Raw genomic sequence first — 16,387 nt, forward strand, 5'->3', positions numbered from 1 at the left:
TGGATTCCAGTCCTGTTTAATATCTCTATCAATGATCAGGATGAGGGGATTAGTGCCCTGTCAGTAAACTTGCAGATGACACCAAGTTGATCTGCTGGAGGGCTCCGCAGAGGGATTTGGACAGCCTGGATTGCTTGGCCAAGGACAACTGTATGAGGTTAAACAAGGCCAAGTACCAGGTCCTGCACCTGGGTCACAACAACCTTGTGCAGAGCTGCAGGCTGGAGGAATGCGGCTGGAAATCAGCCCAGAGGTAAAGGACCTGGGACTGCCGGTTGGCAGTGGCTGAACATGAGCCAGCAGTGTCCTCACGGTGGCCAAGAAGGCCAGTGGCATCCTGGCCCGTTCCAGCAGCAGAGTGGCCAGCAGGACCAGGGCAGTGATTGTCCTCCTGTATGGTGGCGAGGCTGTGCCATGAGTGCTTGTTCAGTTCTGGGTCCCTCACTACAAGAAGAACACTGAGGGGTTGGAGTGTGTCCAGAGAAGGGCAAAGGAGCTGGGGAAGGGCTTGGAACACAAGTCAGATGAGAAGAGACTGAGGGTGCTGAGGGTGTTCATCCTGGAGAAAAGGAGACTTAGAGGTGACTTTATTCTTCTCTACAACTCCCTGAAATCAAGACTGTAGTGACAGAGGGGTCAGTCTCTGGTCCCAGTAACAAGCAACAAGACAAGAGGAAGGGATTCAAGCTGCAGCACTGGGGGAAGTTTAGGTTGAATATTAGGAAAAAATTCATCACCAAAAGGCTTAGCAAGTATTGAAATGGGCCGTCCAAGGAAGTGACGGAGTTACCAAACCCAGAGATAGTTAAAAGGTATTTAGATATGGCACTTATGGACACAGTTTAATGGTGGACACAGCAGTGTTTGGTTAACAGCTGGACTCGATGATCTTGGAGAGCTTTTCCAACCTAAACTATTCTATAAATCTATATGTTGCTATGTTTCCTATATTAATAATATTTTTATATGTATATTATTATATAATAAATATATCTATAATTGCATTTTGTATAATTAATATATATGTGCAGGTTTTTGTCTGCATGTGAAGGAGGGAGGGATGGGGAATATATAAGCAAACATTGTCATAGCTCTAGTAGATCCCATCAGGAAAAAAAACAGGGAGGCATAGAAACACAAGTGGACTCTGCAACTATACAAGTAAAGCTGAATAACATACTATTATCAAGTATCTATTTCTTATACTTCTTATACGTCCAGATTTAAGCCCACAGAAATACTACTGCTGCATTACTGTGGAGGTCTACTACACTATTACTTTTTTTATGGACCTCATAGACATCAGAAAGCTCTGAAATCTGTAAGACTGATCAAACAGAAAACCCAGAATCAGCTGTGGCCACTGGTCTCTTACTAAACTGAAAGAATTATTCTTAAAGCAAGAATTAAACAACTTGGTCTTGTTTTAAACCTTTCTTCCCCTTGAGAGGAACTTTATAATGTAGCTGAACTTGTATAACTGCAGGCTACTGCTCAGAGGCACTCCCTCTTTCTCCTCTTTTTCTGGGATGTCCTGTGCTGAAATTTGTCTGATACAACAGTTAACTAGCTGAGATTCATAAACCACCACTTAACTATTACTCAACATGTAATGTTAGAATAACATCAATTCAACCTAGCAAGCTTGAAAGGATGCAGCAAGATAATCATGCAGCTTCACAGGCAGCAAAGGTCCCCCAGTAATCCTTCTGCTGTGCTGCCATCAATACCAGCCAAGCAAGACATCGTGCAGGTATTGATGCACACACAATCCTTCAAATCACGTACCCAACTGAAAGTTAAATACGGATTTTGTTTGCTTCCACTTCAGATTGTCTTCTACCAAATGAGAGCTCAGGCATCTTATGGAAGGCTGCACAAAGCTCCAGAGTATGTTCAAGAAAGCTCTGAATGTGCTGCCAAGATCACAGGAGAAGAGCAGGACTAGGGTCTCCTTCCACCTCATGCTTCAGCAGGATTCCAGAAGAACTGAGCTGACCATAGATTTGGGTCAGGCCCCTAAAAATTGTCCCACAACCAGCTCCACATCACAGTTTTCCCTCACAGCATTCACTCCCTTAGACTTTGCTCCTTATCTGCCAGAAAAAGCTAACTTGAGTTAATTAGTAACAGAAAACAATACCAGCATTCAAAAGTGACTCTTGAAGTAATATTTCAGGCATACCCCTCTTCTACCTTTCTTGACTGAAAGGAAGACATCAACCTATAGAAATATGCGAGTGCCAGGCACCCTTGCTTAGCTGCTGGTCTGGGTCAAACCATTGCACCAGACAGGTATTGCTCTCAGAGAGGCATTCTTTCCTATCCTCCACTTTTGTCACCTGCTCACATCCAAGTCAACAGCCATATGGACACATGGCAAGTCAACCCATCACTCACCAGCCTAATAGTTACACAACCCTCAGACAATACAGAGGAGAAGAAACAGATGTGGACAACATGGAAAGGACTTAAGGGGAATCCCTAATGTAATTAAAAACATTTAACAAGTCACTTGGCCTTGATAAAATGTTCAGGGATAGGGGTAAGTAGATGAGTCTGAAAGAAGAACACGGCAGATATCATTCAGGTATGCACTTTATAGCATAAACTTCTTGTAGCTGTCTGCCAACAGAAGAACAGTCACAGGTTTGTGCATGCCTGTAAAACCACTGGAAAAAAAAAAAAAACAAAAACGCAATCCTGCCTTTTGCATACTAGGGGTTTATGTTGAAAAGCATGTTACAATTGAGCTTCATCCCATGCCAGCTAAGTGTACAAGGCAAATAAAACACTTCAATTTCAATGCATATTTTCTCCTGTCCTACACAATAACCTCCACAGACAAAATGAAAGGGACCTTACAATGTAATGCACTGAAATCACAATGGGTAGTAGAGAGGAAGAGAAATCATTAAAAAAAAAAAGTTAAGCTAAAAGAAGCTCAAGAGTCAAAACTTTTCAAAAAAGGGGAAAAAAGGCAAGAGTCAAATTAGAGGTTTTGAACTGGAATTGATAATGAATGTACCTAGATTGTGATCATTGTTGTTTTTTAGAAAGTGAGCATTCTCAAAAACCAAACACCAATTTGCTTTTTCAGTTTTGGAAAGGAGTAGTTCAATCAGTGGCTAAGAATAAGGACAAAAATCATGTAATATAGAACAGCTAAAGTTCTATCCAGTGCTATTTGCCATTTCAAATTTAAAACCTCTACGCATTACTGAAATTCTTTAACCAGCATTTTCCAAGTATTACCATTAAGTCACACTCAGTACATGCAATCCACAACTTGATACAATTTTTTCTAGAACAGGGGGAATTGAAAGGGGAGAATTGAAAATGCTTTCAAATCTGTTTTACAGTTCAAGTAGAAAAAAATCTGACCTTATCTTTTAGGAGTAAGAGAGAGAGCAAACCCTAGAGACCTCAGCTTAAAGCCAGCAAACACTTCCTCAACTGCTCGCCTCCCACTCCCTCAGGATAAAGGGAGAAACAAACAGCCGTGCGGTAGGCTGTAGCTGAACCTGAAGCAACAGGAACCCTTTTACTGACCAGATCTTTGATAGCTCACTATTCAGCAAGTTGAATGGAGTTAACAAAGACATAGCAAGATGTCTACAACATATCCATTACTGCATCATGCTAAACATCAAAATCAACACACCGTTTTTCCTTGTAATCTATCTGCAGTCTGCCATCAAAATAGCAGTTTATTCCCTGATTCTGCTTTCCCACACCCTCAGCCCACTTGCGGCTATTAAACAGCACCACAAGACAAATCAGATCAGCCTGCTGATTGAACAGGGAACTACCCCACAGAAAAAACTCGCTTGCTGATCTGAGTCACCACAGAGCCACATGCTCACTAAAGGCAGATTAGAATGGCAGAAATGTTTAGAAAGGTATAGAAGAAGGAATGGATTTGGATTATCCCCTTAAGCATCAAATCAAGATTCACTAAGGCATAGAAACAAATGTTTTTGGACCTCCTGGCAACAAATACTGTGCAAGTTTAGAGAACTGCTGCATCCAACACAATTCATGTTTTGTTTACGGAAGTCTCCAGGGGATGGCCATAACTCTGGGCCAGATAAACCAACCACAGCAGACAGCTTTTAGTAGACGATCAACCCATCAATGTTTGGGAGCTTCTAAAACACAGAGCTTTAGGACAACTTTATTTTGAGACTATTCAATTTGGTTTTATGACTTTTATTTTGAAAATCTGTTAAGATTAAACTAGCTCAGCCACAATTATTTCATAAGGCACAAATTTAAATGACAACATGATTTGCTAAACATTACATAACGTGCATCCTACAGACCCCAAGCTGCTCCTTTTGCACAGCTTTTTCCAATTTCTTCTCCCTCAAACTTCCAAAACAATAAACTGCTAGTAGCAGAATTATGTTAATGGCTCATAAGAAACTATATTAACACCCATACAGCAGGTACTATGCCAACATTTTTTGTTTATTTTCAGTGTATGACAGTCTGATTTTTATTTTATTAACTCAGCAACAAGTGTTTCCAGAGTACAAATGGCATACTGCTGAAAATTAGACTAAAACACCAATTCATACAAGTTTGAACACACAGTCTAGGACCATATTACCCACAGCTGGAGTAGTAAAAAAGCTGTAAATCTTGTCTGGACTACACAATTGTCAGTGAGAGGGTCACTGCCTTCATGCTACAAATGTCTTGGAAAGCTTGAATAAGTCTCCTGTATGAAACATCAGAAACTAAAGGAAGCAATTACATAAAAACAAAAATGCTTTGAAAGAAAATGTTAAACTAAAATAACACTTCTATACTCAACATCATGTTTGACTGCATTTCAGAAGTGTAGGTTTTGGTGGCTTTCTTGACATTTCTAAAAGGTACAAACCAGAAAAACTAAGTTGGCAAATTTTGTCTGTCTTAGGTCTACAAAAACCCCGCAATACTTGGTTTGTACTGTAAAAAAAATTTACTGCCCTCACCACTACACAATCCACACAAAAGAATCGTCTTGGAAATGCAGGTATAAACCAGGTATTATCTCTCTTAAAAATGCTCAAAAGGAAGTGAGCAGTAAATTTTGAACTAAGTTTTTACCCAATTTTTAACTCAAAGTATTCAATATAAAACACTTGGGATATTTGCTCCATAACAGCTCAGTACATTGACCAATATCTGGTTTTCATCAGCTTGAATATTATAACAATGTGTGCATATGACCAGGCAAGTGATACTCCTGCTTCATAAAATAAGGTGTAGCATACTATCCATTATTAAACCAAAGCAGCAGTCATCTAGGAAATCACTACAACATGGGCAAATTAATCACAATCACAGCAAGTGCTTAATAAGAATAGGACAGCTGTAAACAACATAAAAGTGAATGGTTAACTTCATTTACTATATTGTTAACAAAGCCAAGATGAGCTCTATCAACAGAGGGGGAAGGAAACAAAACAATCTTTAGTTTACAAAGAGTTATTTCTAAGAGCGGAACTCAAGTGGTCAAAATCTAACGAAATTAGCTACCAGCACAAATGAGCAAAGATAGGTTGTTAGTTATCCTGCTACTTTAATGAAAAAAGATTGGTCCACTAGAAGCACCCAGCAGGTGTTCAAAAAACTGCTATAAGAAATAAAACAATTCCTCAGGAAAGTGTTGCAAGTAGCACTTGTAAGAAAGTCCTAATCTTTCATTTAGTACAATACATCCCATCAACTTTCTATCTTACAAGTTTACACTTGTAAGAATGTTTTTTATCTTGGTTGTCCAAAGGACAGTGTAAGACTTTTATGCATGCTGAAACTGAAATAATTTGATTCAGGATATGAATTCACCCGTGCTACTTAGGAGAAAAATACAGTCATCAATATGTCCTCATTGCCTACTATTAAAAGTAATGTATATATAAAACAAGTCACCTTATGCAAAACAAGTCACCTTACAATTAGCAAAATGAAAATATTTTTTTAGTCTATAGGAAAACATCTCTCACAATAAAGTAATCATTAATTTATTTTAAACAGTAGTCTTCAGTAAAATGTAAAACCAATATTAAGTGTGTCAAAATGATGGTATTTTATTTCAGTTAAAAAGCAATTTAAAAATCATAATGAACTCCAACACTACTATTCAGACATTCTCAGGGAGTGATGGACAAAAATACTGTAGGTGCTCTAGCAAACCAGTAAAACTAGTTACATGCTCAGAATGCCATGGAGCAGCTAGGACAGTAATTTCAGATTCCAATTTTTAGAGGCATGTATCATCTTCCATTCTATTCATCCACCTTAATCAAAATTTGTTCTTTAATGGAAACAGTTCAGGTAAAACATCAACTTCTTTAAATGTCTTTGTAATCCCCATATCCTGACAAAAGCTGACAGAAAGATTATATTTTTCCCCATCCCACTACTCAGCTTCTTCCACTCCAGCTCACATACAAAGCTGGATGCTTTTTTGCCCTAAAAGAGCTCCACTAACCCAACTGTTTAATTTCCATATTGCATACTCCATATCTTACAGCCTTCTATCTTCCCCCACCACACAAACCACTCCAAGAGATGTGACAAGTAGGTTTTAAATCAAAATACATCTACTGTACTATCGTCCCTCTTCTCAACGTAAGTACACCATCCACCACTGTCATGATTCCTCTCCTTTAAATGAACACTAGACAATCTTTAATCTAGGCTTAAGATTCTTGCATTCTGGTAAATTATTCAGGGCTACTAATACCTTAATGTTTACCCCAGATTTTATAGTCTGTGTCTCATCCTCCTGACTCCCCTATTAAAAAATTGGCCTGCCCTAATTGCCTTCAACATTATTGGTTTTCTCCCACACTGTTGCCATTCTCAGATTTCTGGTTCTGCACTGTTTTGCTTTCCCCATTTATCAAGCCTGTAATACAGAAACTCATTCAACTACAATCTTAGTAAATAAAAATCACCTCCTGTTTTTTTCAGATATGTCTTCCCCCAAGGATTATCTAAATTTAAGCATTATGATTACATGGTGTCAGGTAAACTTCAGCTTGTTTAAAACAAGCAACACACAAAACTTGAAGTCTCCACACAATCTTTCTTAGTTTATTGCTCTGTAATAGTCCCAACAGCTGCCTCAGTGTCATCTATCACACAGAAAACAATCACTATAGCAGAGGTTGGAAGGCACTTCTGAAGGTCAGCCACTCCAAACGCCTGGCTCAAAGGGGAGTAACTAGATTAGGTTGCTAATGACCAGCCAGTTTTTCCTGTCTCCAAGGTCAGAGCCTCCACAAACTTGCCAGAAAGCCTGTTTCAATGTTCAGCCATTAATGTCTTCTTTGCTTTAAAATTACAGTCTTTCACTTGAATTTGTCCTTGTTGCTTTTCCTCTTGTCATACAGCACCACTGAGATGAGTCTTGGACTTCACACCCTTCACTCCCCCAAACAGGTACTCACACACATTAATGGGATCCCTCCAAGCCTTCTCCAGGCAAAGTTCCAGCCCTCAGTGCCTCCTTGAGCAAAGGATGCTGCAGTCCCACCATCATCCCTGCAGCTTTAAGCCAGATTTGCTCCAGCATACCCATGACTCATACTGGAGAGACCAAAACTCTGCTCTGCACTCCAGGTAGCCTTTCTGGTGCTGTATAAAACAGAAGGATCACCTTCTTCAACCTGCTAACAATGCAGCAATGGCTTTCTCTGCCAAAAGTATGTCACTGTTCATAATCAACCTGATGTTTGGGTGGCTGATTAGCACCAATCAGCACTTCCATGTCCTTCTCTGCCAAGCTGCTTTCAAGCCTCTCAGTCCCTAGCTTGTGCTGATGCATGGAGTTATTTCTGCCAGGTGTAGGACATGGCATTTTCCTGGGTTGAGCTTCATAAGCTTCCTTTCTCCAGCCGGTCTGCATCTCTCTGAACTCATCTGGTGTATCAGGCACTCTCTCCAGGTCTGTACCATCAGTAAACTTGATGACCATGTCACATAGTCCATGTCATTAATGAAGATGTCAAATGACCCCAGCAATCATTGACACCTGATCATTTTGTGCATCTCAAACTCAATGTTCCTTCAATAGTTTCCATCTTCTATCACAAGCTATGATTATCATATCAATGCAAAATGCATACAGCAAACTATGAAAATTTGTTTCAGCTTCAAGCAGGAGATGGAACATAACCCTGCAACTAGCACTTCCCACCCAAAGCATTCAACTTTCTTTCCCAGTGTTGAAAAAATGGCTTTCACCTCTAAGCTGTTAGAGAATGTCCCATTCTGCTCTGCACTGGTGCAGCCCCTCTTCAAGTCCTGTGTGTAGTTTTGGGCACAACAATACAAAAAAAAAAAAAAAATTAGAGATCATCCAAAGGAGGGCAACAAAGATTAATGTTCTGGAGGGGAAGCCTTATGAGGAGTGGCTGAGGTCACTTGGTCTGTTCACCCTGGAAGAGACTGAGGGGACACCTCACAACTCACTGCAGTTACAACTTCCTCATGAGAGGAAGAGGAGGGGCAGGCACTGTGGTGACCAGTGACAGGCCCTGAGGAAATGACCTGAATGTAAAGGAAGATTTAGGCTGGATACTAGAAAAAGATTCCCCTGCAAGGACGTAGTCAAAGCATCAAGTCTGCTAGAGCTAAAGAAGTGTTTGCACAACACTCTCAGGCATTTGGTGTGACTCTCAAAGGCTGGTCCTGTGCTGGACTTCTGTGATCCTTGTGGGTCCCTTCCAACTCTGGATATTCTGTTTATTCTGACTTCTGTTTTCCCACACCTTATCAATTTCTTGTGTTTCTCTCCAGTAACTGTACTTAACTTCCAATCTTTGCATTGCTGTCTTTCAGATTTGCCTTGCTACAATGTTATAATCAACTTGCTGAAAACCCATACAACATGAGGTTTTATGGATGTAACACTTACAGCAAGCATCTTGGGATTTCTGCATGAAGTAGGGTCGATCATCAATACACAGATTACAGGAGATAAGGGAAAAAGTAGGACGATGAAATGTCACCTCAGATCAAACATAAGCCTCAGGTAACTTTCCAACTTTTCCTACCTCTCCAACATCCCAGTTTATGGTCAAACAATTAAGTATTTCTTTTGCTTGCTTTTAACCCTCATAGAATTTTGCAAGAGACACTGCTAATCAGATCATGAATTTGCTTCATTCCTTGTTCCATACATACAAGATCACAGACAACAATCTGTTTGTTAGAGTCACCAACACTCCACATCATCTTTGTCATCAGCTACGTAACTGTAAAAGCTACTTACCTTAAAGAAGATAACCTGCATAAGACATTTAAGTGCAAGTTGTTCAAATTGAATAAAAGTTTATTTAAGTCATATACCCAAAAACAGACGTGGCATTCTGTATGTGCTAGGCACATTCCAGCCACTTCCCAGAGAAGCTCCATTACAATCACACTTTGCAGTTTTCCAAGTTTGGTTATCAAAAGGAGGCAAGGGTACCCCATCAAAGCGTTTGTTCAATTCTGCCTGGTAACACTTGATAGTAACAGAAGAGTTTTCTAAACATTGCCTTTTAATTTAGATTTATGCTACAACATACCTAGCTCCTGTCTGGAACAAGATGTGTCTACAGCAGTTCCACAAATCAAAGAAAATGCAACTCGCTCATGGCTAATTGTGTAACTAGTGCTGCTCTTAAAAGCTATCTTACCAAATCTATTGCCAGACACTGGAAAAAATAAGAAAGTTTAAAAGAGGAGACAGTCCCACCAATACACAAAAAAGATGAAAATGAGATGACAATGAGAAGCAGAGACATTAGAGCAGGATAAACCTGGACACAAATTACAGACTGAGCAGCATGAGATGGTCAAAGAGTAAAAAGAAAGGGTTGACAAGACAAGCAGGCCAAAGATAAATAAATATTTTATTTTCTTAAGAATTAAGTATCACAATTACTATGCAATGAGGAATTACTAACCAAAGATTAACTTGAAATTAAAAAAAAGCAGAAGTTAAACATCAGCTATGTGGAGGTTTTTGCTTTGGTTTGGAAGCCATGTTTAAGAAGTCTTTCAGTGCTGCAGAAGTACCTCAGGAAACTTGAGTTTTATGCATCTGTGCAAACTGAATTTCCTCCTTGTGCCCATACACACAATAAGGCTATTAATTAGTTTTAGTTACATCTGGGTTTTTCATTACCTGTATATGTTTCTGAAAAGTCTTGATTTTCACTCAGCAAAGCCCAGTTACACCCAAATGCCACATAAATGCAGAATTCATTACTTCTTCATTGACTATTGTAACTAAAAGCTTTTAAAAATAATTTGTCTAAAACTAGCAGTATGTTTATCAATTAAGTGTCATGCACTACCCTTCCCACTTACACCTGGGAACCAAGAAAATCATCAACCTCAATATTAACTGACTGTGGCTGCCTAAAAGTGATTTCCATTAAGTGCTATAATTAGAATTGCCACTGACAAGTGGGACAAGAACAATGAAGACTCAGACACAACATGCCTTCACATGAGTTCAGGTTTTTTGACCAGATAAATAAAGACAAAAAGATAAATAAATAGCTTAAGAGAGTCGACAAACATTATCTAATGTCTTTAATATCATTACCGAGGACCCAGACAATGGGATCAAGCACACAGTACATTCACAATGACAATTAATTGGCCAGGAGAGTTGATCTGCTGGAGAGTAGGAAGACTCTGGAGAGGGATCTGGATCGATAGGACAGGATCAATTATGAGGTGGTGTTCCATCAAGGTGGAAGTAGTGGGGGGCGGTGTATATGAGTTGCTGTGGGTTTTAATTTCTATCTGGGCTTAAGCCACAACAGTGGTTCAATAAGGTGAACTGCTGGGTCCTGCTTGGGAGTCAAAAAACCACATGCAGTGCTACACACTGAGGGCAGAGTAGCTGAAAAGCTGCGCAGTAGAAAGGGACATGGAAGTCCTGATCAACACCTGCCTGAACATGAGCCAGCCATGTGTCCAGGAGGCCAAGAAAGCCAATGGAATCCTGGCTTATATCAGAAATAGTGTGGCCAGCAGGACCAGGGCAGTGAAGTGATTGTCCCTCTTTACTTGGCACGGGTGAGGCCACATCTCAAATCCTGTGTTTGGTTTTGGGCCTCTCACAACAAGGAAGACATCGAGGTGCTGGAGCTTGTCTAGAAATGGGCAAAAAAGCCGAAGAAGGGTCTAGAGAGCAAGTCCTGCGAGAAGCAGCTGAGGGAGCCGGGGTTGGTCAGACTGCAGAAGAGGAGGCTCAGGGAGATCTTATTGCTCCCTACAACTCTGAAATGAGGGTGTAGCCAGGTGGGGGTTGGTATCTTCTAGGCAACTGCTGACAGGTCAAGTGGACATAGCCTCAAGCTCTGCCAGAGGAAGTTCAGGTTGGACATCAGGAAGAATTTCTTCATGAAAGGGGTTGTCAACCATTGGAATGGACTGCCCAGGGAGGTTGCAGAGTCCCCTTTCCCAGGGATATTAAAGAAATGGACATAGCACTTGGTGCTAAGACTTACTTGACGAGATGGTGATCAGTCAAAGGTTGGGATCAATGATCTTGAAGGTCTTTTCCAACCTAGATGTTTCTGTGCTTCAAACTTATTCAAAGTAGAGAAAAGAGGTGGAAAGAACCAGATTTTGCAAATACAGAATGGAAGAACAGTACCTTAGATATCCAAACCCTACAACTTCAAATGCAAGTACAGCATGAATCATTGCAAAAGAAATATTGTCTTGATCTTAATCTCAACAACTGCTGAAAGTATTTCAAGACAAAAAAGCTTACTTTTTTTTAATAACTCCATTTATCTACTTAATTCACACATTCTAAGTGCTTTGCTATATCAAACTTCTTAAATACCAATGGGAAACAATAGAAGGATGACTGTCTAGTCCACAACAGCTTTACTGACACGTTACAATATTATCTTAATACTCCAGTGGCACAGAGGGGACCTTCCAACTCACCAATACAGCATGGCTAGACACAGTGTAGATTGAGCACAAGCAGTACCTCAATGACTTCAGAAAAATTAAACCAGCAATACTGTCTGTAAGGAGAAAACAGGAAGACTAATTCCTTTCATCCTTCTCCTTTACTGCCTATAATAGGAACAATGTGTTATTCAGTAGATGCCAAATATCATCTAGTTCTAGTCTAATACTGCATTCTCCAACATAAAAAGCAGTTTCTGTCCATATGTGAAGATCCTTTCCTACCTCAGGGGTCTCAGAAAGGGTGCAGTGTCTGCCATCCAGAATAAAACTAGTCTCTATGAGATGAAGGGCACTAGTAACGGTGTCCAGCCACCAGCATTTTCAGCCATAACACCAGCAATCATCTTTTATCTGGAGCCCTTTCCCCATAAACAAGCTCCAGCATTTAACGCAAATACCACTGATCAACTCCTTCACCTTCCCTTCACAGAACTTTCTTTCTTGCAGGACCAAGCTATTCCTCCATGTACAACTCCATCAGACAACCTCCCAGCCATCCCCCCTCACACAGGGCAATGCTAACAAGTGGCACAGGCTCCAAATGCACCAGCACAGTGCCCTCTCCAGCCATCAGCAACATCCCATCAGCTACTGTTTCTCATCACCACCACAGATGCTGCAAGGACAGTTGCTTGGGATGGTGTCCCCCACTTCTAAATTTTCACTTCAAAGGGCAAGTGTGTGGTCACACCATGGGGAGCTGTGGTCCTTTTTCCTCAGATGTACAGAATCACTGTAACCAGGGCAGCTCCTCAAAAACTGCTTGTGAACCCAGAACAGTTTGCAATTTGGTCACCTCAGTGCTACCAGCTGCTCACCTCCAACAGAGGGGCACTGTTTTGCACCAACTACTAAATACACCCATTGCCACCAGCCCATTACTCTGTCAAAGACAGCTCCTGACTCTGGCCCTACTGAGATGGCAGTTCCAGAGCCCTGCTGAAAGCAGACCAGGGGCCTCAGAGGCTGAGATTAGATCACCCCACTTTTTACCCACTCCATCCACAACTATTTTTTGGACAAGTTTTCCACCTGTTAACACACAATTTATACATGCACTTGTAATAAAAAACACAATTCCTTCCAGATTTCACACCACTGCAAATATTCTAGAATGCAGGCCATACCTAGTCCAGCTGCTGCCTGCATTCCCCACCAATTACTGTCACAGGCAAAACTGCCTCAACTCAGGCAATTCAATTTAAACTACTGGCAATCATCAGGCAACTAATTATCAATTTGGGTATTGAGGAAAACAAGACAACCTAACTTTCAGGGAAGTACCTTTTGTCCTCCTTCTCCAGGCTCTGCTTCAGTAAGAAACATTTCCCCCTCACCCTCCTCTCTGAACTGTTCATTTGCATGGTTCCTTACACTCAGTCCCTCCCCAGCCCTTCAGCAAGATGACACAGGAGGCAAGGGTCAGCACATAATGGTTTTTCTGCCATGACTTACTTCTTACTCATTTTCTTCCATCTTCCACTACTGGTTGTGTCTTAAACTGCTACTCTGCTCTAGCAGGTGTAACTGTTCAGGAATGACTGATGTACAGGTTGCAATCCCTTTGGCAGAGTCTGTGCTCCAGTATGGGCCTGCCATGGGCTGCAGTTTCCTCAGGGGAGAGTCAACCATGGCGCTGCAGCCCCTCAGGGCGTCTCTACACCAGCACGGGTTGTCCACAGGTTACAGTCCATTCAGGAGTACCTTACCTGAAGCCCAGAGTGCACTCAGGAGTGTCCCTGCTCCAGTTCTGCCCCCAAAGGAGGCAGTTCCTTTGAGGGGGTAGCTCCTGTGGCATTGACTGCCCAGAAGTGTACCCTTCCCTCTAGCTCTTCCCTGCTCTGTCTTCTCACATCTCTTAGCATATCTCATCATTCTGCCTCCTATTCACCCTCTTGCACATCTTCCCTATTTGTGTCTCCTGCCCATTTCAGTGGTCACTTATTCATAAAAGCACCACACATGCTCACTTGGCAGGTTGAGATTTAAGCACGCGATAGATAGTTTTAATCATCTCTAAAGTCAACCAAAATCAGCCATGCCCAAAGTAGTCTCTTCCCCCACTAAGCACACTTTCTGCCCCCCCAGTACTGAAATCACACCATTTGTGTCCAAGGTAACCCATACAGATAGTTTTCAAGAGAGAAATTAATTATCCAAGTGAATATAAGATCTAAGGATAACTGAACTATAGCAAAAGAAAATAAAACTCTTAGAGCTTATTAGTGACTTTGTATTTTAAAAAACAAATCACCCCCCCAGAAAAAACCACAACAACAAAACCACTAAAAAAAAAAAAAGGAAAAAAAAGGAAGGTGTTCATAGGTTCAATTTTAAAGTGTTAGTGGGCCCAGTCTTGTTTAACTTATACATCAATGACTTGGATGAAGGGGCAGAGGCCTGCTCAGCAATTGCACTGACAACACAAAGCTGGGAGCAGTGGCTGATACCCCAGTGGCTGATACTCCATGGACCCCAGGTCCTTCAGAAGGACCTCAACAGCCTGGAGAGATGGGCACAGAGGAACCTTCTGAAATTCAGCAAAGGCAAATGCAGGATCCTGCACCTGGGGAGGAACAGCCCCAGGCACCAGCACAGCCTGGGTGTGACCTGCTGGGAAGCAGCTCTGTGGAGAAGGAGTTGGGGGTCCTGATGGGCAACAAGCTCTCCACGAGCCAGCAGTGTCCTGGTGGCCAAGAAGGCCAGTGGTATCCTGGGCTGTATTATGAAGAGCATCGCCAGCAGGTCAAGGGAGATGAACCCTGACCCTTGTCTCAGCCTTGGCTCCTCACCTGGAATCCTGTGTCCAGTTCTGGGGTCCCAAGTAAAAGGGAATAAAAAGAGTATCCAGCAGAGACCTCTGAAAATGATTAAGGGATTGGAGCATCCCTCATATGAGGAAAGGCTAAGGGAAAATAGATGTTGAAAATAGATGACTGAGAGGGGACCCCATAAATGTCTGTGAGTATCTGAAGGCAAAGTGCCAAGAGGATGGATCCAGGCCCTTCTCAGTGGTGCCAAGCAATAGGACAAAAGGCAGAAACTGATACACAGGAAGTTCCACTTGAATACGAGGAAGGACTTTTTTACTGTACAGGTGACTGAGCAGGAACAGGTTGCCCAGAGAGCTTGGGGACTCTCCCTCACCGGAGATATTCAAGAACTGTCTGCACTTTAGGATTAACAAGAATGACTGGACCAGATGATCCACTATGATCCTTTCCAATCTGACCCATTCTGCGAGCTTTGTTTCAGTCAGGGCTGAGGTTTATCACAGGTACCTATCATATGCAGTAGAGCGGCAAGAAAGGAGAACAGATAAGCACAAGGAAAGCAAACAGAAATTCAGGTATTTTCTAATCCTAGTAGTGATGCAAGAATGGCCTTTTACTTAAGAAAGCAAAACAACTATCTAAAAAGAGATGCATTCTTAATCCTTTCCCCACTTACCCATAGAAAATTCCTCTGTCAGGTTCTATCTGTTTCATCAGTCACTAAAATGCAAACACTGCTCACAACTCTAAAGGCATTTTATCTTGGACTTATCCAAGAAGGATCTGACTCACTACATATACTTGTTTTACTAGTACTATCGTTATTTCTCAATACAAAAAAAGAAGTGTGCTTATGGCTGGCACAGAGTACTGTGCTCTTTCAGTTGTTCCACCTTTGCAGTCAAACATCATGCCTTTTCTAAGTCCTGTGCACCCTGCTCTCTCACCACCACCAGTAAAGTTAAGTGTACATCACTACACAACAAACACCAAGCCTTCCCCAGCAGCACCAAGGGCAACGGAGCAAAGATCGCCGCACAGAGCAGGAGGCAGAAAACCAGCAGACGGTTTTTACCCGAAGACGACGGCAGGGACACAGCCATGCCCTAAGCACGGCCAGCCCGACGCCCGGGTGTCCCGGCGGGGTCTGCGGGAGCCACATCGCAGGCAGGCAGGCGAGTCCCCGGCCTGACACCCGGGGCAGGGGAGCCGCCGGCCCGGGGCGGAGGCGGCGCGGCGGACGGGGCCCGCTGCCCGGCCGCCCCGGGAGCGATGGCGGGTGGGTGACGGAACAACGCCGGCGCCATCCCCCCGCACCCCAGCGCTTACGTGTAGATGATGGACATGAAGTGCATGAGCCAGAGAACGACGAAGAGGATGAGCCCAAAGATGGCGAGCCCCTCCGAGGCCAGGGCCAGCACCGCCATCCCCGGGGGCGCGGCGGCCCGGGCAGGAGCCGGCGGTGGAGCGGAGCGAGGTTGCTGCGGGGGCGCGGGGCCGGAGGAGGGAAGCGGGGCGCGGGGCCGGAGGAGGGAAGCGGTGCGCGGGGCCGGAGGTTGCTGCGGGGTGCGGGGCCGGAGGAGGGAAACGGGGTGCGGGGCCGGAGGAGGGAAACG

The 16,387-nt window shown here is 42.7% G+C and overlaps 2 protein-coding genes across 5 annotated transcripts in view; one reads left to right on the plus strand and one right to left on the minus strand.

The window, feature by feature from the left end:
• The window catches only part of UGCG (UDP-glucose ceramide glucosyltransferase), a 35,845-nt gene extending 19,608 nt beyond the window's left edge, over positions 1 to 16,237 (minus strand). The window contains exon 1 of one of the 2 annotated variants that reach the window (XM_031507509.3): positions 16,101 to 16,237. In XM_031507509.3, the coding sequence (XP_031363369.1) occupies positions 16,101 to 16,198 (98 nt within the window). In that variant the 5' untranslated portion in view covers positions 16,199 to 16,237. Of the gene's footprint in view, positions 1 to 15,447; positions 15,960 to 16,100 lie in introns of those variants that run through there. The other variant, XM_085567232.1, reaches the window with a different exon arrangement.
• Positions 16,109 to 16,387, plus strand: part of SHOC1 (shortage in chiasmata 1) — a 94,524-nt gene continuing 94,245 nt past the window's right edge. For all 3 annotated transcript variants that reach the window (XM_085567229.1, XM_085567226.1, XM_085567227.1), the window contains exon 1: positions 16,109 to 16,248. The gene's annotated coding sequence lies outside the window, so the exon portion shown is untranslated. The remainder of the gene's footprint in view (positions 16,249 to 16,387) is intronic.

Source organism: Lonchura striata, chromosome Z (assembly GCF_050655825.1).
Source record: "Lonchura striata isolate lonStrDom1 chromosome Z, ASM5065582v1, whole genome shotgun sequence".
Classification (NCBI taxonomy): Eukaryota; Metazoa; Chordata; class Aves; order Passeriformes; family Estrildidae; genus Lonchura; species Lonchura striata.